Raw genomic sequence first — 26,663 nt, forward strand, 5'->3', positions numbered from 1 at the left:
AGGAAGAGAGCAACACAGAGGGGGACAGGGAGAAGCACAAAGGTGACAGAACTACACACAGCGGAGAATGGAAATGTAGGGACAGGATTGCGGAGGCGTCGCCGCTCCTTCCTGCGTGTATTGCGCATGTGTTATAGAGTCAGGCAAAAAAAGGTGTCAGCAGCGTGACATCAAAAAAGAGTGCAATCAGCCAGCCAATCCCACAACAAACAAGACACAGAGGGGGACAGGGAGAAGCACAAAGGTGACAGAGCTACACACAGCGGAGGGGAGAGAAGTTCACGAGGCAGATATCGGTAAACTGGAGCGCTTAACCCCATTCTAGTAAACCTTACTGGTGTCCACGTCTGCCAAGCTCACTTTTTTCGTGTTCCAGTTATACCAAGAAAAGCACGCCGGAGTGGATGCCTGCTTGTGCCCCGGGGGGACCGTAGACTACGTGCTTGTACAGGAGCACTCTAGTAGGTCCCTGCTTGTGCCCCCCTGACACGGTAAAGTGCAAGGTACAACATAGCAATGCCGAAGATATGCGCAGCGCTGGGAATGGAAATGTAGGGATAGGATTGAGGAGGCGTCGCCGTTCCTTCCTGCGTGTATTGCGCATGTGTTATAGTGTCAGGCAAAAAAAGGTATCAGCAGCGTGACATCAAAAAAGAGTACAATCAGCCAGCCAATCCCACAACAAACAAGCATTTGTTAATACAATAGGACTCGTATTTACATGAGTCCTATTGCATTGCAAACGGGAGGTTGGGGGTCCAGGAAGGCACAAACAGGAGTGAGGGGGGTGAAGGGGGCTGAAAAGTCTTGGACTGCGGGAGGGAGGGGGGAACACAAGGCAAAAATTGTTTTGGAGTAAAGGGGCCAATAGCTAGGGAAGGATATAAATGAGAACAGTCAGGAGGAGGGACTAAGAAGTCGAAACCATATCAAAAGGCAGCATTTATGAGTCAACCCAATCAAAAATATAGCCGGAAAGTGGGCGGAGCTTCCTCCTACAATAGTGTATACTGCATGTCTCGCAAAGTGGACAGCGCTTTGCGCCGCAACGCTATGCGAGACCTAAAAACTATGAACGAAAAGGCGCTGCAAAGTACCGTAATCGGAAATGCATTTTAAAAGCTCTAACATCATATGTTTCATTGATGAAATGTTTTAAAGGACTAATTGCCTTTTTATTACACTATTATCAGTTTCACAAAAGCATTGTTTGTTTTGCTGCGTCACACTACAATTACGCCATGCACATGTATTTATATCAGATCACCAATGCGACAACCAGGCTTCTGTACAGTGCGTCTTACAATGGGCTTAAGATAGAACAATATTGTATCCATGGAGCGTCACCAGACTTGGTTATGTACCCAGGCCTTTCCTTCCTGTGTTGGTGGTACAGTGTAAAAATGCCCACTGCCCTGGGCCTGTTCTGCCATTTAGGTCCCCGCGGCAAAGCATGACAAAGCACGGCCATTCTTCCCCGAGTGCCTTCAGAGATAGCATTTCCAACATAATGCCCTGGCAGGAAGGTCGCAGGACACTGACATCTGCAGGCCTGGATCTCCCTGGAAGTGGCACAAACAGATTCTGTCTGCAGATTAGCTCTCCCGTAATTGTCAAACAAATTGGTGTGCGGGGGAATGCGTCAGATGGCGGGAAGGCAGGCCTCGTGCACTTTCAGAGACTACCCCTCCACCCCAATTCCAGGCTGTGCCTCACCGTTTCCTACATGGCGGGAGTTTACGTAGGAAGAGAACATCCACAGCGCAGCTGCAATTAGTTTATTATTGTTATGGACATACTTTATTTACACCTCACTCACCATCCACGTATTTAAGTAAAAGCTTTATTTAGTTGTTCCTGTTGAAATTTCAGCGGACGTTCAGATAGCTTCTACTGGACCCTTTTGATGGCCCCTGGCATTTGGGGAATCATAAGAACTGCCAAGGAGTAAAATGCACAGGATTCATTCACACTCGATGCCCAGGAACGAGTAATTTGTTTAACGGTTTAACGCTCCCCTCTGACATCTGTTGTGATCCGAAGGCCACGACCCTGATTGTGCCACTAGATGTACTGTCATAAAATCGACACAAAAACCGATATTTATAATACCATGTTGGTTCAGACCTCTCAAGTTGTCACAAGTTGTGCGTGAGCTGTTGACCAAGAGTATGTCTTCTGCTAGTTGTAAATCCGGTAGTTTTTATGTTACCATTAAAAACTCAACCTCACAAGTACCATCATCTGAAGAAATAACGATGATAGAAGCAAATACATCTGACTTGAATAGGTACAAGATGTCACAGTTTTATAACTCTTAGAAAGCCCTTCTTACTAGTACCCGGCTCCACACATCTCGTTGTATGGACCTCTGACATTTAAAGGACTTTTCTGGCCAACTGGGATTCAAACCTGGATGCATACATACCTCAGCATCCGACAGATGAACCTTAAGTTCTTATGTAACTATAGTACACATTCTACTAAATTACAAAATCGTGTATTCACCTGACCCCAGGACAGGTGACCTGACCCCAGGACACCCCCCATGCCACACGGCTCGCCACCTGTAAGCGCGTTTCTGCCCCGGTGCCACAGGCTCGTCCCTGGCCTCAGTGCCCCCTCGCTGCTGCTTGTTTTTTGTTCTCTCCCACGCTGTTGCCCTCATTGTTGTAAATTTCGTGATTGTACTTATTTTCTTCTGTTAAGTGATTCTGTGCTTTTTTCCTCAGCATTGTACCCCTGGTGTGCCCCCCCGCTCCGCTGCTCCCTCGCGGCCCCACCCCCTTTTTCTTTTTTGTACCCCATTGGCCGCCCCGCTCCCTCCTCCCAGCTGCTCCTCCCTCCAACTTCGCCTCATATGGAGCCCACGTGTACGCGCAGCGTTCACGAGCAGCGGGCGCGCCGATTGTGCGACGAAGGCGCACCAAAGGCAAGCCCGTCTACGCCAGTCCGCGACTGGACCGCGCCCAGTGCCAGGACCCCTGGCCCTCAACGATGCCAATGCACCAGAAAACTTACGACGCCACCACCCTGCACACACTCAACCCGCACCCGGAACCCCGCCTGCTACCGAGCCACCCCGAAACGCACCCACGGACCCTTCACCTACCAAGCCTGCCAATTCACCTGCCTCTGAACCTGCACCGCACCCGTCAAGCCGAGCTCCAGCAACAACCACCTCAAGTGCATCCTGCTCAACACCCGCTCCGTCCACAGGCATGCCGACAAACTCTGGAACCTCCTCGACACAACATCACCAGACGTCGCCTTCCTCACAGAAACATGGATGAACGCCTCCTCAGTCCCCGACATCGCCATAGCCATCCCGGAGGGCTACAAGATCACCCAGAGGGAGCGCGTCAACCAAACCGGAGGAGGCATCGCCATCGTCCACAGAAACACCATCCGCATCACGACCAACTCCGACGACACCCTCACCGCCGCCGAGCACCTTCACTTCCAGATACACACCGACCCCAAGACCACCCTCATCTACAGACCCCCGGGACCACGCACACAATTCAGCGAAGCCATCGCAGACTTCGTCAGTCCGCACGCCCTCACCTCCACAGACTACATCCTCCTAGGGGACCTCAACTTCCACCTGGAGAACAACAAGGACTGCAACACCGCCGCCCTGCTGGATAACCTCGCCAACCTTTTTGATTTCCTAGACTCTACCAGTCCGGACCTTTTATTTCTAACGGACACCTGGCTGACCCCTGACTCATTGCCTGATATTCTGTCTGCCCTTCCCGAGTCCTATTAAATTCTTCGGTCTGATCGCCCTGGAGGGAAGTTGGGTGGCGGGGTGGCAATGGTAATTCGCTCTACACTTCAGTTTCAACTACTCACTCACCCCCTCATCCCTGCAGTTGCTTTTTTAGTAGCTCGTTTCACCAACCTTTTGACCCCTTTAACCTGTGTGCTCCTCTATCGTCCCCCTCAGGCTATGCCACAATTCATCCCAGCCATACAGGAACTGCTTGCCACCCTTGTGGTTAATAATACAGCGGTCCTTTTACTAGGAGATTTTAACTTCTTCCCAGGAGATCCTCATGAGGATTCCATGTCCAAGGACTTCTCGGACACCCTTCATTGTATTAATTTCAGCCCGCTTATTTCTGTTCCCACTCACATTCACGGTCACACTCTTGATCAAGTGTGGACCACCAATCAGTCGATCTCCATCCCGATAATTCTTCCTTGTGCATGGTCGGACCATTCTCTCATTTCTTCTACTCTAGACCTGGGGACGGTCAATACTCCTCCGCCCCCAAAAAACACTTGGGCTTGAAACTGGAACCGAGTGGACCTGATCGCCCTAGGCCGCTCTTTACATTCCTCTGCCCCTGTGCTGATAGATATTCCTCCCAACACCCAGGTGACCTCCATTAACAATTGGCTCTCATCAGCGTGCGACCGAGTGGCCCCCTGGAAATTGGTTAGGACTCGTCGGCCGTATGACACCAACAGATGGTTTACTGATACCCTTAGAATCCAGAAACTGGCACTCAGGCAGGCGGAACGCCGTTGGCGGCACAGCTATTGTCCAGATTTGAAGTTATAATACTCTATCCTCCTTCGGGCCTACAAGAAAGCAATTCTTGCAGCTAAAACAGAGCACTACTCCCAAGAAATCTTTACCATTGTACATGACTTAGCAGCCTCCAACAGAGCTACCCTTAGGCCCGTTCCCTCTCAAAACCTTTGTAATGCCCTCAATGACTTCTTCATCGAGAAGATAGTGACCATCAAGCAAAATATACCCCCACCCCCCTCCTCTTTTTCCTGTCCATCACCTCCGTCGACCTCATCTATTTTGGACCATTTCGCCCTGATTTCATAGGAGACCTTCTTCACTATCTTAGGGAAGGTCAAGTCGAGCTCCCAAGCCCACCTCTGTCCTGCTCATATTCTCAGGGAGCTCTTCTGTAGTTGCCCAGATTCCCCCATTACCCTCCTTAACACCTCTATTGCTCAAGGTGTGGTACCGGACCTATTTAAAGCTGCTACGGTCATCCCCATCCTTAAAAATCTAGGTGCGGATCCCACTCTCCATTCCAACTTTAGACCCATTTCCCTGCTTCCGTTACTCAGCAAAATTATGGAGAGCCATATCACCTCCTGTCTCTCCGCTTACATCGAGGACAATCACCTTTTGGCTGCCCATCAGGCAGGGTTTCGACCCGCACACTCCACGGAGTCTGTGGTGCTCTCTGTGATGGATGAGCTCAGGAGAAGTGCGGATGCCAACTCACCACAGGCCCTGGTTCTTTTTGATCTGTCCGCTGCCTTCGATACGGTCGATCACTCCATCCTTCTCGACCGTATCGAGGGCACTGGCGTGCGGGGATCGGCCCTAGCCTTGCTCACCTCCTTCTTGGAAGGTCGCACCCAGGCTGTTCGGTTGGAGGGCTTTTCTGCCCCTCCCTGTTCAGTCTCCTGTGGGGTGCCTCAAGGCTCCTCTTTGTCCCATCTTCTTTTCAACCTCTACATACACCCCCTTATTGTTTCTTTACAGGAACTGGAGGTCACAGTGTTTATTATGCCGATGACCTCCATTTGATCTTTGACCTCTCTTCCTCCGCCGACTCTATTTCCAATTTCCGCTCCGTCCTGACCTCTGTTTATGATTGGATGAACTTTAATCAATTAAAGTTGAATCCTGACAAGACGGAGTTGGTTCTGGTCGGTAGCCCCTCCAACCCTTGGTCTTCTGCTTTTTGGCCCCCTGTCTTAGGCCCTTCCCCCACCCCCTCGGTTTCGGTTAAGACTCTAAGTATCAAAGTCAGTCAAGATCTTTCCATGCATTCCCAGATTAGTTCAGTTGTTTCATCTTGTTTCTCATCCCTCAGAATCATTCGTAAAATTTCCCGTTTTTTTCTCGATCGAAGCCCTTAAACTTATTGTCTTGGCAATGATTTCAACTCGCCTAGACTATGGCAAAGCTCTATACGTTGGTATTCCCGCGTACGAGCGCCGCCGCTTGCAGCTTATACAGAACCAAGCTTCTCGCTTGATCTACAGGCTCCCAAAATCTCATCACATCACTCACCATCCAAGTATTTAAGTAAAAGATTTATTTAGTTGTTCCTGTTGAAATTTCAGCGGACGTTCAGATAGCTTCTGCTGGACCCTTTTGATGGCACCTGGCATTTGGGGAATCATAAGAACTGCTAAGGAGAAAAATGCACAGGATTCATTCACACTCGATGGCCAGGAACGAGTAATTTGTTTAACCGTTTAACACTCCCCTGTGACATCTGTTGTGATCCGAAGGCCATGACCCTAATTGTGCCACTAGATGTACTGTCATAAAAACGACACCAAAACCGATATTTATAATACCATGTTGGTTCAGACCTCTCAAGTTGTCACAAGTTGTGCGTGAGCTGCTGACCAAGAGCATGTCTTCTGCTAATTGTAATTCCGGTTGTTTTTATGTTACCATTCAAAACTCAACCTCACAAGTACCATCATCTGAAGAAATAACGATGATAGAAGCAAATACATCTGACTTGAATAAGTAAAAGATGTCACAGTTTTATAACTCTTAGAAAGCCCTTCTTACTAGTACCCTGCTCCACACGTCTCGTTGTATGGACCTCTGACATATAAAGGGCTTTTCTGGCCAACTGGGATTCAAACCTGGATGCATACACACCTCAGCATCCGACAGATGAACCTTAAGTTCTTATGTAACTATAGTACACATTCCACTAAATTACAAAATTGTGTATTCACCTGACCCCAGGACAGGTGACCTGACCCCAGGACACCTCCCACGCCGCACGGCTCGCCAGATGTAAGCGCGTTTCTGCCCCGGCGCCACAGGTTTGTCCCTGGCCTCAGTGCCCCCACCCTGCTGCTCGTTTTTTGTTCTCTCCCACGCTGTTGCCCTCATTGTTTTAAATTTCGTGATTGTACTTATTTTCTTCTGTTAAGTGATTCTGTGCTTTTTTCCTCAGCATTGTACCCCTGGTGTGCCCCCCCCGCTCCCTGCTTCACAGCCAAACTCCAGAAAAGACTCCAGCGCATTCAGAATGCCTCAGCACAACTCATCCTGGACATCCCTCGCCACAGCCACATCTCTGCCCACCTGAAAGACCTGCACTGGCTCCCCGTCGACAAGAGGATCACGTTCAGATTCCTCACCCATGCACACAAGGCCCTCCACGACACGGGCCCGAAGTACCTCAACAGCCGCCTCACATTCTACACACCCACCCGCCAGCTCCGATCCACCAGCCTTGCCCTCGCCTCCGTCCCACAAATCCGCAACTCCACCATCGGAGGAAGATCCTTCTCCTACCTGGCAGCCAGGACATGGAACTCCCTCCCCACTCACCTACGGCTAACCCTGGACCATCTCTCCTTCAGGAAACAACTCAAGACCTGGCTGTTCGAGCAGTAGCGTCCCCCCCCTCAGCGCCTTGAGACCCTAAGGGGTGAGTAGCGAACTATACAAATTCTGTTGATTGATTGATTGTTTGATTCATAGTTTTATTGAAGTAGATGTGGCCTTACGGCCAGAGCTGCCGACTTTGGAGCTGTGGGACCAGTTTTGAGCCTCGGTGTAGGCTCAACATCCCGTGATTCTAGCTAAATCACTCAATCTCCCCGTGCCTACCAAAAAATGAATGTGTCCTTGTGTAAAGTAACTGGTGCTCATGTAAAGCACTCCAGTACCTTCTGGTCGAGTTCGTGCTATATAAACCTTCTAAAAAAAAATATGCAAATTTCAAGCAAGTTGGTTGCAGTGCTTCACTCTATTCTGCCTCCGCGTTGCACCCCGACAAATCTGTGTCTGGATGCACCAGCGCTGTTGTTAGTCCATTAATTACATCACTTCACAGTGGGGGCTGGAAGGCCTGCTGCTTCGGCTCAGGGTTACTCAGCCTTTCACTTCCAGGTCACCGGATCATCTCCTCCCGCCCCCCATTGGCGGGAACTTGCTGGCATCTGACAGCTGCTCTGCGCCATATGTGGAAAGAGTAAACATCAGACGTGTCACCCGCAGACATGTGGAAACTGCTCTAAACAAGCACTACGTATACCGATGAACTGCTGCATCGCATACATCATAAGAAAACCTATTTATCATTTCACAGTCGCATGCTCATAAGCGCATTGTGTTGCACAGTAGATAAGGCCCCGGTTATTGAAGTCGCGGCTCAGCCACTTGCATCACTGTGTGATTTTGAGCAAATCCTTTTATCTCTCCTGTCTCTGTTGCATGATAGATTCACAAGTACACATGAGTGCACATTGAGCGCGCTTTTGGGTTTGATCAAGCGCTACGTACACTGGTGCACTGCAATTCAATCATCCACTGGCTTACATCTCAACATATGGTCAATAAAGAACTGTTCCCACTACCTGCACAAGTGCTGAGGGGAATAAAGAGTGCCTACGAAATGAATTACTGAAAACTGTGACTTGAAGAAATGGTTCACAACCTCTCTTTCCTTCTTTCATTTAGTTGCTTCCCTGTGAAATGGATCCAAAAAAGAACAAGCCCGCAAGTGGTACGCGCACGCGCACCACAGCGAGACATCTGGTTTCAATTATAGCGCCCATGTCTGGGCATGATAATTGAAACCTTATGGCAGCCGTGGGGGTAACCGACTCCAATAGGCCATGGGCAGAACAATGCGCCCGCCTTTGACCAATTGCGTGCTGTCTTTGTTAACCCCTTGGCCGCGTCGGTAATTCTGCCGCGGCGCTGGGGGGGAGGGGGGATCGCGCGGCGCCCCCATGCTTGTGACGGAACCACTCCGTCACGAGCCACGGCCGTGCTGTGCTCATGACGGATTGGTTCAGTCACAGCCCCGCCCGCTCATTAATTCAGCCGCGCAGGTGCGGAATTGATGCAGCGTGGGAGAAGCGGCCGCGGCGTGGCGGAACCACTCCATCATTAGCACAGTGCGCCCGTGGCACGTGACGGAGTGGTTCCGTCATGAGCACGGAACGGGTTAATAAGACGCACGTAAAGGCCAACAGTTTGGGCCAAAACAAAAAGCACACGCATGAGCATGTGCGATTCTTAGGTTAGTTTTGAAACCCCCTACATAAAGTCTTCGCCAGAACAGCGCATGCACGCTGTTACAGGCTTGACCTAAAAATGAGCGAGGAAACTGAAAATATACATGAGAAATCCAAATGACAAGGATATAATTGTGTAAAAAATACAACATTAAAAAGAAAAAGGCATTGTCCAGTTGGTTTTGTAGATCTGTCTGACCTGAACTACTGGTGCTCTTGACTGGTTAAAATGTAATCTGACCCACTCTAATAATGCTTCAATCTCACTGGTGGGCTGTAAAAAAAGGGCAATATAAATGGTTGCATGAAAAATTACAAGGCCTATCCAATTTAGGACTGCCTGCCATTTAACAACACCATTCCCACCACGGATGTGAATATAATAAGAAAGTGCACATTTTCATGTGAGGGGATGTGCAGAAAGTATGCATTCTTGTTGCAAAGAAATAGGTGAACACACACCATCGCCTTTTAAGAGTAAATGTTTTTCTTCGAGATGTTTCTTAATAAACAACAACCCAACTGCATGCAAGTAAACATTACTGGAGCACATTCAGTAAAAAAGAAACACCAACAAACACACGAACAACAGAGATACACTGCCATTGTGGAACCTCCAAGGACAGTTCTCACCTACCTTAAGCACATACTAGATGGCAGGCAACGAGTAAATTAGCCGAATAGGGTAAACCATACAAAGTACGATTAAAAAAAGGTTTAAGGCATGATCACTACATAAAAGGTGTGGAGGGACGATAGATGCTTTGTATACTGGACTGTTATTGACAAATGTTGTAAAGCGCTCGGATACCTCCGGGTCTGGCTAGCGCTATATAAAACTCCAAAATAAAAATAAATAAATTAATAAATAACTTATATGCTTCTTTGCGTGATTGGCTGTTCACTGTCCTTCCCAGTCATTGCACGTCAATATGATCTTCTCGGGCCTAGAAATACGCAAGGGGCAGTTTTCAGCTATCACCTCAGCAACAGAGGGCAACACTTAATAAAGAGCATGTAATGTATGGAAAGACTTGGGAAATCGAATTACATGTCAGCCAGTGTAGTGTAATATCCATAATTTCAAATGTAGTTACAGAAGGATGTCTTTGAATTGCAAGATGGGATACCAGAGAAAGTTCACGAGCACCCACAGACTTGTATGTTTTTGAGCACTTACTAAAATGTGTAGGATCCCTCATACTCTGGAAACTCGAACAAATCCACTCCTGTAAAGGAAAAGAGGGTGTTCCCAGTGGAAGAAGAGGAAGGAAAACCCTGGTATAGTATGTTGGTGTAGTAGAAGGGGTTTTCTTAAAAATATTTTCTACATGGAGAAAAACATTAAAAAAAGAATTTAAAGTGTTAATGCACTTTGATTTACATCCTGTATGCGGAATTTTCTACCTCGTGGAAACGTAACAAACCTAGGGGATGGAAGATAAAGAGTATATAAGAATATATACTCTTTATCTTCCATCTCAAATTTCTTAAAGAATACAATTGTTACATACACACTTTAAAAAGTGCAATAAAAACTGTTTAATAAAGGGGGGTTGCCCTAATACTCCACACGCACCTGGGCAGTTTAACAGGAAAAACAAAACGTGATGCGGCGGAATGATCAAAAAATAATTATAATTTCTAAATCTGAAGGAAACCTTAATTAATCCCTCAAGTGGAAAATATTCTCCTCAAACACTCACACCGGTCCGTGATCCACATGTTAGTCTCTATCTGTATATTTGTCAAATAACACATACAATTTATACATATACATACAATAAAGTGACACAAAAAAAATTTGTGGCTGTTTTCTTTGATATTGATGTAGGAGGTTAACAAAACTGTATAGCCTCCACACCCCAGAAATGTCTGAGCATCAACTAGTTAGTTATACTGAGGAGGAAATCAACAAATTACTACATATTCCATCATTATTAAGCAGAGATCAACCAACCCCGAAAACAATCAATGTAGACAAAATTAAAACAACTTAAAATGAAGAACACTTGACCTCAATTGCATGGCCAAGTACTTATAGAACATCTTAAGAACAATACTATTCCCGCTGGGTTGCATGTTAAAAACATACCAGTGATCTTTGTGTTCAACAAGACCTACTTGAACAAATTCAGTGGGGTAGGCACAAAGTGCTCGAGGGACTGGATTGCATTGCCAATAGAAACAGCAAGGATCAACGAAGAAGAATTAAAAGAGATCAAGGAATTAGAAGAGGAAATCAAAGGTGACTCGACTATTACAGATGCAAAAACATTGCTGGAGTCAGTTAAAAAAACTATCACTGAATTTAAAGTTAATACCACCAACCAGAAAATGACAAAAGTAGCGAGACATATAAAGAATCTTAACATCAAGCAGGTGTATACCTTTTCTGAAAGAATATTTCTTTTTGAACAACAACCCGAGCTTTCTCAATTTACAATTTAGAGGTCGCTCCCCTAGAAAGATTATAACTTTCTCTGACACTTCTTCAGATTCAGACTCAGGTCCTTATACCAGCTATCAACCATACTTCCCCTACCCGAGAGCCCAAACTTTTTTAGGCAAAGGCAGGAACAGAGGGAGAGGAGAAGGGTGAATATGGAGAGGACAGAATCAGAACCCCAACCAATATCAAAGTCAAGTTTCTTCAGAGTGAGGAGACAAGTATACAGACGCTAAGGGCCTATAATGGGGAAATTCCAATGATGAATGTATACCAGTATATAACTTGTCAAAATATACCCCCACTGAGACTGAAATGACTTATCTTTCCAAAGGTTTGTCTTTCATCCCTATCACACTACTAAACCCATTGGATACAACAACTGAGGTGTTACAAATTTTACGTAAAATCAGATTAAAAACATTCTTTTTAGACAGGAACACTGAGGAATCCACTAATATCAGTGTACTTAAGAATAAATCTCGCTTCTGCCCTGAAAATTCCATGATGCTAACAGAAATTTTGGCTTTTGAGGATCAAGTGTAGCGAGAACTAGATTCTCTTAAGGAGAAACAGATCTTCTGTAATAACAATTGTACAAAAGATGAAGTAGCAGCACTTAAGAGCGTATCTAACAACCAGGCATTAGTAATTAAGCCAGCAGATAAGGGGGGAGGGATTGTTCTTTGGGACAGGGACAAATATGACCAAAAGGTAAAGAAACAATGGACGAACCATCACCACCACAGACCTCTGGATAGCAATCCAACCACTAGACTAGGAACTAAAATACTACATCTTACAACAGAAGCCTTGGAGGAAGGGTGGATCTGCAAAAATTAATTTGAATTTCTCAATGCAAATAAATATAAAACACCTAATATATATATATACCTTGAAAGTACATAAAAGCATTGATAATTCCCCAGGAGGCCAATAATTTTGGCTTGTGGTTCTTGCTGGAGCCACTTGCTAAATATATTAATTACATTTGTCGAGAAAACAGATTCATATGTCCGTGACACCATGGATTTTATAAATTAGTTTGAGAATCTCCCTTATGACAGTGACAAGCAACTCTTAGTATGTTTTGACATAGAGTCACTGTATATTAATATTACGCAGGACGAGACACTAACAGTCTTAAGGAATACCCTTGATCAGCTAGAACAACCACATCCTCTAACCACTGACTTCATAGTATCTTTACTATTTGTCTCAGGAATAATTTCTTCACCTTCAAAGACTCACTTTACCTTCAAGTAAAGGAAGTCACCGTGGGGTGCAGCTTTGCCCCTGAAATAGTGAATCTTGTGATGCACGAATTTGAAAAGCATTAGATATATAGCGACACCAATCCTTATAAGATCTAAATTAGATAGAGCTGTTGCTTTATAGATGATATCTTTATGATATGGGAAGGTTAAGAAGATACCTTGAAACAGTTCCATAACTGGTTGAATATGAGATCGGTTGACCTTAAATTCACAGTGTCAAGAAATAAGGATAAGATCAACTTTCTTGATGTCTGGGTACAATTTAACGGTAGTGTCCTGGAAGTTAGCTTATACACTAAGCTGACAGATAGGAACACCCTTTTGCATTTCTCCAGTGGTCATCCAAGAAGTCTAAAAGAAAATCTGCCATACGGGCAATTTCTGAGAATACGGAGAAATTGTACGTACAAAAACAACTACTTCACAAACGCAGAAATTCTAAATAACAAACTGTTATGTAGAGGATATCCCGGTAAGTTAATCAAGACTGCTTTAAAAAGAGCCTGGTATACACTGATACAAGATCTTCCTAGTCCAAAAGAGAGATCTGAAATGGCCCTGTTGACATGTGTGTTCACATTTAACCCAAAAGCTAACAGAGTTAAAACGATCATCCTGAATAACTGGAGGATGATAAGCCATCTAGGGTTCTTAAAAACCCTCTCTGTATTTTGCAAAGGAAAGAACCTTTGGCAACAACTGATGAGAGCTGCACAACCAGCAGAAAAAAGACAGAATCTGAGAGGAATGCTAGGCTTACCACCAGTGGTGGGACACTATAAGTGCCAAAATTATGCTGCATGCGCACTCACAGCAGCATCAAAAGAGGTCACTATTAATGGACAACAACACATTAAAAAAACATTCTCAAATTGTAACCCAAAAAATGTTATTCACTGTGTAAAATGCCGGTGCAACAGGCACTATATAGGACAAATGATACATCCGATAAAAAATCGAATTCTCCAACACAAATCACAGGTTAAGTGTAAGACTCAAGGAGCTCCATTAGTTGAGAATTATCATAATCATGCCCATACTGAAAACTATATTCTATGGACAGTGCTGATTACACTACAAAATGTCAACCTCATTAAGGCTGGCAGTAAAGACAGTATTAAATATTTTGGGCAATGAGAAGTTGGTGGGACATGCAAAACCGTAATAATAAAGAATATGCCGGCTCTACTGAGGCTGATTCCCCATAGATACTCTAATAATCTACTCTCATATATAGTGACATGAGGCTCATACTCCTCTAATGAATTTTTTTTTACCTTAGACATTGCTCCTACATAGACAAGTGGTTCCACTCCCCGTCCAGATATTTGTTTGTTGTACAAATACTCCAGTTACACACCTGAAATATTTTAATCCACAGCACCACAGTGATCAATGCTTGTATTTCTGTCTGCTAATATGTGCTGAATAAAGATTCATAGTTGACTACGCGTCAACTGGGTTAATGTTTCAGCCTTTTTTCCCACAAGCTGACATTATCACATGGAGGCGGTCACGCATTGAGTGATGACGCGCCTTACCACTAAACACAATTATATCAGCATAAAGACACCCGTCAGGGACTCCCCCACATCCACGGGGTCCCTGATCGGGTTCTAGCCAGGTGTTGAGTAGGCGCATGGATTTGGCGTAGTAAGTACCACATACTGGACGCTCCAGCTACAGAGCTATTCTTTTTTCTTATCGCTCGTCCTACGTTTTTCTAAAATACACTTTTAGCTCCACTGCAGTGTTGATAATAGTCCACCAACCCCACCGGGACCCATGGGGAAACACTTTTTCTAAAACAAAGCAAGCCTTTTTCCAATGTTTCTTCCACGTGTATTAAATGGTCACAAGTCTTTCCCTACTGACTCGGTCTTGGTTTATTACCTTCCCTCTAAATCTCAATGACACTACCGAAACCACACATTCTTAATGAGTTGTTTTTGAATTTTGAAACAGCACAGTCCACTGAATAAACTGCTGAATTGAAGCATCACTTGGTATAAATATACAATTTCCAAGATGAATGAATGGAGAGTGCTTTAATTATTGCACCTTACGATCATCACACAAGGCACCAAGGCCTGTTGAGTCCACAGTCGAATAGCGCACAGAACAGCATGTGTGTCAATGCATCTTCTATGTCACAGCACCATGGTGAACTTAACATATGGCATAAGTATTTTGATATGTGCTTTCTCTTTCAGATTTATTTTCCTTCAGACAACACTGAAGGCCCAAAACTGTAAGTTAACGGTAACCCAGCCACAGGTGAGGAAGCATCATAGCACTGCATACCCCGGTGGCTTCCCTTGGTCAATAAAGCCAGTTGTAACATCCACACCTACCACCTTTTAATCTTAACCTACTTCTACACTATTAAAAGTTTTTAGGAATAAGTGAAGGTAATTTTAAACTCCACAATATTATTTTTATTTAACTCCCTGCACATCCCCAAAATTCTGATGTGCTGCAATCAGGCGTCGGAGAACACCCGAGAGTCACTCGGCCCTTCGGGTGGGAACCCTTTGATGAAGCATGTCACCAATTAAGTTGGTGAGTGAGGGTTCTTCTTAAAATACACTCTGTGACTCTTCAGGTAATGCTTTCCATTCAAAATCACTCTTCCTATGTTTATTGAAAAGTGTGGGCTGGTCAGCCGGGCAAGCAACAGACACAAAGTGTGGTACTGTTAGCAGCAGCAGCGCAGGCAGGTAAAATGGTCATAGGCGAGCTAATGAGGACAGGGTTGACACCAGGGGCATTTGAAGGAGCAAGTAGTGCACCACCTCCCGCCAGCACTCCTATCCCCGCAACGCCCCTAGCACTGCCGGCAGCTACGGCAGTTATGCCGTGACCCCCTCCAGCACCTCCAGTGGCTCCAGCGCTAAGCTCAGATAAGCTCAACAACAACGGCTGTCCCCAAACCATTGCAGCCCATCACAATCCCCACTGTGGTGTCAGGTCAGTCGCCAACCACTATGACAGGGATTTCCAAAAAAAGATGGTCATGTGCCCTTGAATGGGGTGGGACCAGAAAGAGGTACAATTATGAATGGAGTACATGGGTAAGCACCTGCAGCAGAACAAAGAGTACAACACCAAATCCTAGGGTAGGAACTCACCTGGTAGAGGTTCATTTCAGGCAGGATGTCGCAATTTCAAGCAGCCCTTTCTGGGGGGGTACAGGGGAAGAAGCCAGAGGGCTGGTTTCAGGCGCACGCTCCCAGGGACTTGCAGGTTGCTCAATGCCGGCTCTTGCTCCTGGGGCAAATCATACAAGTCCACACATACATGCAACAAGTGTGGAGCACCCCACCCGGTAGCTTCCTGCTATAGCAAAGTGGAGCAGCAACCACCTGGCAGAAGCAAATGACAATTGAGGGCCATCCGGTCAGGGCTACCACTCCCACCCACCCCCAGTCCTCAGTGCCATTACATAGTTCTGCCCCTGTCCTTTCTTCTAACCTTAATCTTGCAGGTCCCCAATCGAACTTAGACAACATCCCAGCAGACAGGGGTGCAGCCAGGGGACCTTTTCCAGTAGACTTGGGCACCATCACACCATTACTCATGAGGTATCCTAACAGGCAAGACGGGCAGCTGCTGCTAGCAGGTTTTTCAGAAGGTTTCAAAATCCCCTAAGTAGTCCCTTGGAGAGCAGGGAATCAGACAATCTCAACACTGCAAAGGAGCACTCAGCAGTGGTGCAGGCCAGAGTCCAAAAAGAACTGGCCCTAGGTAGGGTGGCTTGCCTCTTCTTCTACCCCCTCTTACACAACTTTTCTGTCTTCCCCCTTAGAGTAGTTCCTAAGAAAGACCCTGGGGCATTCAGGTTGATAAACCACCTGTCATACCCGGAAGGGGAATCAGTGAACCATGGGCTAGAGGAGGGCACCTGCTTGGTTACATACTGCACCCTGGACGTGGCATTAGACCTGGTCAGGAGGGCGAGGAAGGGGGCAGGCTAGCCAAAGCAGACATTGAATCTGCTTTCCGCTGTTTGCCTGTCCACCCGAGCAGTCACCACCTACTAGACTTCAAGCTTGAGTGTATGTACTATTATGACAAGTGCATGCCTATGGGGTGTGCAGTTTCCTGTGCATATTTTGAGGCCTTCAGCTGCTTCCTGCAGTGGGCACTCCAGGAAACATACAATGTGAAGGGCATGACTCACCACTTGGATGATTTCTTTTTTGTGGGGGGTCAGGCCATGCAGGACTGTGGGAGGGCGCTCAGAGATTTTGAACAACTAGCTGATCATCTTGGAACCCCTCTTGCACCAGGGTAGACAGAGGGTCCTGCGCAGGTCCTGACATTCCAAGCGTTAGAATTGGACACCATTGCGGGTGAATTCAGGCTCCCAGCAGACAAGGTCCAGGAGCTAGCTCAGCACATCTAGGCAGCCATGGGACAGGACAAGGTGACACTAGGCTCCATACAGAGCTTGCTAGGAAAACTGAACTTTGCAGCCAGAGTGATACCAGCGGGCAGGCTAGCAAGGGCCACAGCCAAAGTAACTTATGTGTAGCCTATAAACATTTGCTTGGGCATTGCTTGCTGTAAGTATACACGGACACAGGATCTGTTCAACCCATGCTCCAAGAGGCGGTGATCATGCTGCTAATGAAACCGGGTAGGACCCCCACCCTATGTTCCTCATACAGGCCCATCTTCCTTCTTAACCATGATAATATATACTTGTTAAGGTTATTGCTACCCACTTTGCTCTTCTTATGTAAAACTTAATATCCCTAGCACAATCGGGTTTCGTCCCACAGAGATCCAACACCATTAACTTGTGTACCATTTTCGCTGCATTGAATCAAATATTCCCTTGACTCCCTGCGGTGGTTGCCCTTCTTGATGCAGAATAGGCGTTTGACTCAATGGCGTTGACGTTCCTAACCTGTGTAAGCTTGAGATCCCCGTGTGTTGCTTAATCTGATTGTGCCCCTCTACACAGAGCCTTTACTCAATATTCAGGTCAATGGTACATTTTCCGATCCATTCCTTGTGACTCAGGGTACTCTATAGGGCTGCCTGCTTTCTTTGTTGTTCTTTAATATAGCTATATAACCGCTAATCAGGCATATGCAAGCAAAACATCTTCACGGTGGGTTGCTATTCTGGTCCGACCCTCATTGATCTCTTTGTATGCTGGTGATATGAGACTTTTTGTGCGACACGCAATGAGAATCTGCCCCTGCTTGTACAGGAGATAGTCTGCATCAGTGGTTTCTCTGGCCTGCTTATCAATTGGGTGATGTGTGAGCCCTTTCCCCTCACGGACATGACAAACCCATGCATGTTGGAATGCCCTCTTGTGTGGTGTACTGATTCCACAAAGTGCCTGGGTATTGTACTCCGCAGATCAAAATAAATTGTTGTTTCACTAAATTACGGTCCAGTTATTGAGAAATGTGCCATGCAAATGGAGAATTGGATTAAGATGATTGAGCTACCTACATTTCTAATCTCGTTCATCAATGTTCCTATTCCATTGACTAATTGTTTCTTTGGCACGCTTATCAGCCTTTTGACCCTCTGATCTGGGCTGCTCATAGGCCCATGATCAACTCGGTGGTTTTGACTTTGCCTTATGATAGAGGCGGCTTTGGAGTTTCAGTTCCTGAACTTTATTTCTTGGTGGTGTATTGCCAATTTGCACAACATTGGTACCATGCAAATGCTTGTCTTCCATACCTCAGGCCAGGGAGAGACCAGGCTGGTGACATCACGTTGCCCTCCATACTTCACATGTTACCGCCTCGCAATGCCACTGATATCTAGACCATCTCTACTACCTTTCGAGATGAATTGAGTTGTAAGCTTACCTTGGACTGTGAACCTGCTCTCCCAATGGTGGCATATACAGTGCATGATTAACTCAAGGCTAGTTTCCAGGCTATACCAAGCAAGTGTTGGCCTGAGGCCTAGCACTGTGGGGGGATAGTGTTGCCTGGTAGAGTTGGATCACCAATATCTGAGGCAACATGGCAGTACTGCTGTAGTTGAACAAACCTTGTTTTCCCCAATCATTGCTACAAATTACTACACCATAAGTTTATGCACTGAGCATACTTGCACCAGAGAGATCAGCCAGGATTGATCCTTCTCGGGTCCCACTGCTAACCTATATGTCAGGCTGAATGTGCTGACTTTATTCACCTTGCATGGACATGCCCCACGATCTAAGCATACCGGAATAAAGTCTTGACACTGATAACAGCTATAACAGGGACCGCTCTTCCCCTCATTCCTCTCTTGGCTCTCTTGGGCAACGTCAAAAATATTCCACCAAACCTCAAATGGTTGGACACCATGACATTGTTGCTTGCTAAGTATTGTATAGCAGTACACTAGGGAGGTAGATTTCCTCCAAAAGATACAGAACGGTTGTGTGACATGATTCATTTGACTCCAATAGAGAGGTCTACGCGGTGTTGCAACTAACCACATTGCACCCTTAGGATATTTGAAACCCCTTGTGGATTTGTCTCTTTTCCATAGATGCTGCTGCAGGATCTTAGTTATGTCCTTTGATTATTGCTGTGTTTGTCTTGCCATTATGTCAGCTGCATATGGTCTTTTGCATGACTAGCTTCGCTGATCTTTGATTATGTTTGTATTCCTCTTGTGTACTACTTGCTGCACCCTCTATGCTTTCAAGCCTGTACCCTTCCTGCTGTAATAGCGTGCTTCTTCATGATGCTGCCTGCTGTGATGTTTTTCTTCTTTTCTTAGTTTTTGAAATATGCTTCTGACAAGTTGTCATCTTTATACTCTTCTTATTTTATTTGATACATGATTATTGAGTCTACTCGCTATCGATAATATTAAACAAATTTACCCCTCAAAAAACAATATATACTAGTGAGGAAAGGGTAATTTATTAATTTTATAAAATGAACAACCAATTTCTATAGGTAAATTAAAAAGTAACAGATTTATATTGTTTGAATGAAAGATTGTGCATTTGGGTACACAATTCATTGGTAAGCAGAACCTCATTGTAGCAGCATATCTTACAAACAGAGTTCAGGGATGATTCTGTATCAGGGGCAAGGACCTGTCTCTAATTTTGGGAAAATCTAAGGAGATTTTGTTTTAGGTTACCACACCCTCTGCATGTGCCCGCTATAACACTTCATTGCCTATTCCTTGCTATCTATACAATTTGTAAAGATAAGGGGCCAGATACATAAAGAAACCGTTTTGCGATTTCCTAATTGTGAATCTTTGTGATTCATAATTAGGAAATTGCAAAGTGGAATGCATGAAAGTGTTTGGAACACTTTAGCAATTCCTAGGGGATCGCAAATGACCTACCACTTGAATAATAATGAGGTAAGTAGCAATTTGCGGCCTTCTAGGAATCACACAAATCACAGGGATGGTGGACTGCTGGGCTCAGCAGACCACCATGTCTGTGATTGCTTTGAAAAAAAGCACATTTGTGTTGGGAAATGCAGCCTGTTTTCCTTACAGGAAAATGAAAATGTGTTTCAAAAACAAAAATGAAGTTTTCTTTCCATCTTTCAAGACCAGACAGCGGTCTGTGGGACCACTGCCTGCTCTTAAAAATGATTTTACAAACATTCACAAAGGGGAAGGGGTCCCTTGAGGACTACTTCCACCCTGCAAATGGGTTACCACCTACTTTATGTTTTGCAACCACATTCATAGTCACAAAAAATTCATGCATACCATCAGGTTTCGCTATTTGGAAGGGACGCCCTAAACACGCCTCTTCCAAATAGCAAATCGCAAGTCCATTTTGCGGCGTGCGATTCAGTAAAAGGTTACTAAATCATAAAATTGTGTTTGCTGCATTGGAAAAGCCTTTTTTATGATTGAAAACTGGTCAAATCTGCGATTTGGCTCTTTTGCAAGGAGAAAAATGCTTGAATCATCAAGTGCTTAATATGAGGAGTTGGCGTAGAGCAATGCAGGCAAGTCTTATTCCTCTGCTGCCCTTCGACCAATGTGAAGGGACAGTAATGAACCATATTTATGAAATGTGGTGCATTCCTGAGCTGGTGCACAATTTGCTGCTTAGGTCCAACGTAGGTACCTTTGCACCATGGAGCAAGGATCTTTCCGTTGGAGGCTGGATTGTTTTTGTGCAGGAAGGAGCAGCTCTCTGCACCAAAGCAATCCTTAGGGGCATTCTCCTCTTTCGATGTGTGCTGCAGAATGACACACACACACAGAGTGGATAAAATAAGGGGAAATAAAAATATTTCTTCTCATTACGCCAGCTCTGGGGAGGCGTACATTTTTGGAACTGCCCCAGGTATAAGTAATTAAGTATATTTTGGACAGCTTCAACATCCATGGGTGCTGCATGGAAAACCCACTGCAAAGCCCATGGAATACCTCCTTGACACATAGTAAGATAAGTAAGGCAAGGCAGAGACTTGCGCTGCTTTGTCTTTCTCCATATCTTCCTCCGTAATACGAGGCCATGCAAAGCCACACAGAGTAGCTTTGCGTCCCTTCATAGACATGATTGAGAGGCTTGCAACGCTGGAGTGTAAAAAAAACGGTACCGCTCCATGCTGTATGCCTCTCATTAAGTCCCCCCATGTGTGCTGTTTATTTCTTGAAAGCATACACCATACATTTGTCATAGCACCATTATTATTGTGACATCACGTTCGCAGTTCATTGATGTGTTTGTGATGGAAGATAAGGATGAAGATGATAGCTGAGTGGATAACATGATGTCTAAAAAAATCAACTTGCAAGAGAATTCATCTTTTCTCAAATAAAATATTTTTGGGGAGAAAATAATTTAGACAACTGTTCATGGTCTCTGCTCAACCATATATCCTTCTCACTGTGATGAGGTTAATTTTTTTTATAAATAATTAGAAAAGAGAAAACAATGTGAAAGACAGGTCTTGATTAAGACACTGTGTCCAATAAACTAACAAACAACACCTTAAGACGTTTAAGAAACATGAGAAGCTAGCCATGAAGAAAAACATTTTTGTTATTTTTCATGTCATTATATTTCTGAACCCCCTGGACATATTAAAGAAAGCACAAATCTAGAACTTTTAAAATTATTACTACATAAAAATATATTTATAAACCTAACAAGAATACTGTACCTGTTGTGTCACAGCTGCTGCTATGTTACCTCCAGCACTGTCCCCGGACACACATATTCTGCCTGGGTCAACATTGTACTGATCAACAACTTCTTTCTGTAGGAAAAACTTTGCTGCAGCATATGCATCTTCAAACGCTGCTGGAAATGGATTAGCAGGTGCTAATCTGTACCTAGAGGAGCAAAAACTTACATTATAAAAAATCTCTTTGCAAAATGATGTTTTGCTGCAGTTTTCTGGTGATTATGTATACAAAAAAATTATATGATGAAATGATTTACAGAAGTGCTAATGACATTAACTGAAATTATTTTCCCTGAAATGTAGAAAGTGGATGTACTAAGAATTTTAACCATCACAAACGCTTTAATTTACGACTGTTAAAATGCCTTCTATCTATGAATCCCTGTTTTGTGAATCATAAAATTTTTTTGGACTCCTAAAATGGGACTATGAATTGACTTTTTTCCAAACACCAGATCAGTATCTTAAATATCAATGCTTTACAACGGAAATCCACTCGCAAAATGTTGAGAATTTACGAACTCCTCAAAAGTGGTGGTAATATATTTGCGAAAGACAAGGTGTGCACTTGGGATCCCTTCCCGTTTGTAAATTTTAAAAACCTTGAAAAAACAGACTTTTTTTCACACCTCCCCCTTTACTTTAAGGAAATTGTGCTGCCTTTTAAAACAGGTTTGCTCCATTTAAAAGCAATCACAGGCATTATCGTCTGCTGCCCCCAGAAGGCCACTGTCTCTGAGATGGCCTCCACTTGTAGTGAGTTGCAATTTGTGATCAACTTCATTATTATTCAAGAGGTAGGTGGGTTTGTGACTTCATATGATGCTGATTTTTGGGAAACCAGCTATTACTAACTAGGTTGGTACTTAAAATATTTTACTGTTTTCAAAAATACCACCCGTACTGTGTGACCAGAATTTGAAATAAGATAATTGTACTTCTGTATCTGTATCCTATCAACAAATGTTGATATTTCCAAATGAATGCTAAGGACACATTTTTTAATTCAGCTTCTACAAAAGGCTTGTCGACTGTGCACAGGAATATAAACAGATTTAACCAAGGTGTAGCGTGCCTCAAAGGTTTCACCTTGTCGTCCTAGAGGTGTTAAAGGAAAACAATCACCAATGCCCCCTTTCCAATTAAAGGGCGACCCTCTGGGCGCTGCTTTGAGTTGAAATCGCTGCTGCGATATTAGTCAAGTGTTATACTTTACAATCCAACGTTTGTTTTTCAATAAATCATCATCATTCAATTTCCATTGAACATATTCTTGCATTTATTTCATATTATTTAATTTTCAATTGAGATGTTGTATATCACATTCAATTCGTCAATTATTCATGAATCACAAGGTCCCAATGCATTTCGTGCCGTAGGGCCCTTCATCAGGGAAATCTAAAAATCAATATGTATAATGAGGAACCACACTCATATCAAACATATGGCAATTTGTTTTTCAATTCTAGGTATCTACAGGTGAAAATCAATCCTTCATTTTAGTATATGCGACCATTCTAGTATATGTGAACATAACGTGTGCATCAAACATCGGTGATTTGAAACTAAGGTGACAGTTAAAAAACATAATGCATGTGTTAAAAAGCGTCGAGTTAAAGTGATACCGAGCAGTCTAAGACCTCCTTACAATCTTCAACTGTTTGTAATATAATGTGCTTAAAAAATGAACGCCTGTCTATAATAATAATCCATTTAATAAAGCGAGTGCATATCTGAATCTGTTACGCATGCTGCTAATATCAAAGCGAAGCTGTTAATTTACGCTGCTGTTGTGTTCAAACAAAAGGATTAATAGACATCAATAAAGCCCCTGCCTACCGGACAAGCCGCAAAAGCTGTCTCGTACCTTGAATAACACTCCGTTACACACTAATGCGTGTTTGACGGCGGTTTTCCATTTAAAAAATACGTAATAGACGCATTGCTAAACACAAAAGATACCTCACTTAAAGGAAAGAAAACCAACGTATAAATGGCGGCCATCTTAAAATGTGTGAATAAACTCTTAGTGTACGAAAATAACTATGTTCTTAATACTTTTCTAAGCAAACAAACCATCAAACAAAAGTAAAAACAACTGTTGAGGGTTCAGTTAATCATCAAACTAGTGAAAACATAATTAAAATGATACATCAAATAACATCGCATATATTCAATAATGGAATCAGAGACCTCACTGAGGGTCCCTCCTAGTCAAAATGCATACTGCAAAAACAATATCACAGTCACAGATAGCATGAGAATTCCGTACGGTCATTGAGCCCATAAGGCTTTAAAGCATCAAGCTTAAAAATCCATTCATTTTCTTTCTGCAACAATTTGCGGTTCAAATCTATGTGTTCAATATTCTCAAGTGTCTCTAACACCATAAATTGTAATTGTGAAACATTGTGTCTGGGTTCATTAAAGTGTAATGCCACAGTAGATTTTTCATCTTTCCTTCTGATGCTGCTCTTATGTTCAATTAACCTCGTTTTGATCTTTCTGATAGTTTTTCCAACATAAACGAGGCCACAAGGGCATTTCAATAAGTACACTAAGTTCTTAGAATCGCAGGTGACTATTACTTTTAATGCAATTGCTTTCCCACTGCATGGGTGACTGATCTTAGTTCCTTTTATAATGGCATTGCAATTGTTACAATTATGACAAGGCTGTGTTCCATTATATTGGGTAACAGGAATTGGTGTATTTGCAGTCTTCAGTATATCCAAAATATTCCGGCTCCTAGTGAATGCAAATCTAGGATTTTCTTGAAAAATGCCTTTGAAATCTGGTTCCAACAACAAAATCTGCCAATGCTTCAGTATTGAGCGTTTGAAAATGTGACTTTTTGTGGAATACTTTGAAACAACTACCATACGTTTGGTTTCCACTTTCTGAACAGATTTCAGTAAATCAGATCGTGTTTTAGCTGAACATTTCACCTCTGCTTTTTTTAGGATCTCGAGCGGGTACCCCCGTTCTTGAAATCTTTCCAACATCATCTTCACTTGTTGATCAGACTCACCAGGGTCTGACACTATGCTTTTGGTTCTGTACAGTTGAGAAATGGGAAGATTGTTTCTCAGGGGAAGCTGGGGAAAACTATTGTAATGTAACAGGTTGTTACGATCAGTTGATTTCTTAAATAGTGTAGTGGTGATTTTGTTGTTTTCAATCTTCAATAAGACATCCAAATATGCTATAGTTGTTCTGTCCACCTGGTAGGTGAATTGTATTCGGTCATTGATGTTATTGAGTTTGTTCAATTCATGTATTAGGATGTCATGTGGACCCTGCCATAACACAAAAATGTCATCAATGAATCGTAAATAAATGCGCGCATATTGTTTCCACTGTTCTCCAGACAAGATGTACTTTGTTTCGAAGTTAGTCATAAAGATATTCGCGTAGCTGGGGGCTGCACAAATACCCATTGAGGTACCAGTGAGTTGTAGGTAAAAGTCATCCTTGCATTTGAAGTAACTTTGATGAAGTGAAAAATTCAATAATTGTATAATAAACACTTGAAAATCATGATTGAGTTCTGACCGTAGTAATATCGATTCCACTGCTTCAATGCCTGAGTCATGTGGGATGAAGGTGTAAAGCGTCTTCACGTCTATGGTGCATAGCCATACTTCCTGATCTTCTGATTGTGTGATCTGAGCCATCTTATTCAAAACATCGGTAGTGTTCTTGATGTAAGAGTTGGCTTTGGTGACAAATTCTTTCAGGTATAAGTCCAAAAACTGACCTATTGGTTCATGTATACTTGCCCTAGTGTTGACAATGGGGCGTAAAGGAGGATGCTGTAAGTTTTTATGAACCTTGGGGAGCATGTAAATTGATGGTGTCCTAGGGTGAATTTTAGTGAGGAATGTTTTTGTTTTTTCTGTGATGACTCCATCTTTACATGCTGGTTCCAAAATAGATTGTAGGAACTCCTGAAATTTAATTGTAGGGTCAAAACCTAAAAGGGCATACGTTTCTTGATCCATAACGTGTGCATTCACTTCCGTGATGTAAAACTAAGTATCCATGAGGACTATCCCCTCTCCTTTGTCTGCTTTCTGAACTGTGATTTTGGGATTGTTTGAAATATTTCTTAGAACATTCAGTTCTTTCTTTGATAAATTGTCAAATTTGGTGCCATGTTTGTAATCCAAAGATTTATATCATGTCTGACCAAAGACTCAAAAGTATCAACTGACTTGTGGCTGTTTGGTGCTTGAAAAGTGCTTTTGGGTCTCAGATGTTTCAATTGGGTGTCTTGTTCTTTGTCATCACTGAGTGAAACTACATTCTCAAAAAAATGCCGTAATCTTAAATTACGTGTTAGTTTGAAAAGACTGATATGAAACTCCAGTTTGTTTGCGTTGTGCGTGGGAACAAAGGATGTTCCTTTCTGTAATGTTTGTAATTCTTTTTTGGTGAGTTGATGAGATGAGATATTAATCACCAATTGATTCTCCTCTGTTATTTGTTTTTGCGTTTGGGCTTGACTGTCGGTTCCTTTGCTAACGAGGTTGTCGGTTCGTCTCCTCTTGCCCCACCTGGGTCTGCGGTATCCTTTTGGCCTGATTCTAAAAAAGGCACACTTACAGGAGTTTGACTTGTTGAGCGTGCAGTAGATGTTTCTGTAGGAGGTCTTTGTTGTGCGGGGCATGTCTCGCCTTCCGATGATGATGTCTCTGTTTCAGAGGTATTTGTTTGCGGTTTTTTGGGGCG

The 26,663-nt window shown here is 43.7% G+C and overlaps 1 protein-coding gene across 1 annotated transcript in view; it reads right to left on the minus strand.

The window, feature by feature from the left end:
• The window catches only part of LOC147683764 (arylacetamide deacetylase-like), a 136,381-nt gene that overhangs the window by 34,288 nt on the left and 75,430 nt on the right, over positions 1-26,663 (minus strand). Inside the window, exon 4 of the mRNA XM_086944133.1 lies at positions 21,906-22,077. Coding sequence (XP_086800259.1) covers positions 21,906-22,077 — 172 coding nt within the window. The remainder of the gene's footprint in view (positions 1-21,905; positions 22,078-26,663) is intronic.

Source organism: Lissotriton vulgaris, chromosome 11 (assembly GCF_964263255.1).
Source record: "Lissotriton vulgaris chromosome 11, aLisVul1.2, whole genome shotgun sequence".
Classification (NCBI taxonomy): Eukaryota; Metazoa; Chordata; class Amphibia; order Caudata; family Salamandridae; genus Lissotriton; species Lissotriton vulgaris.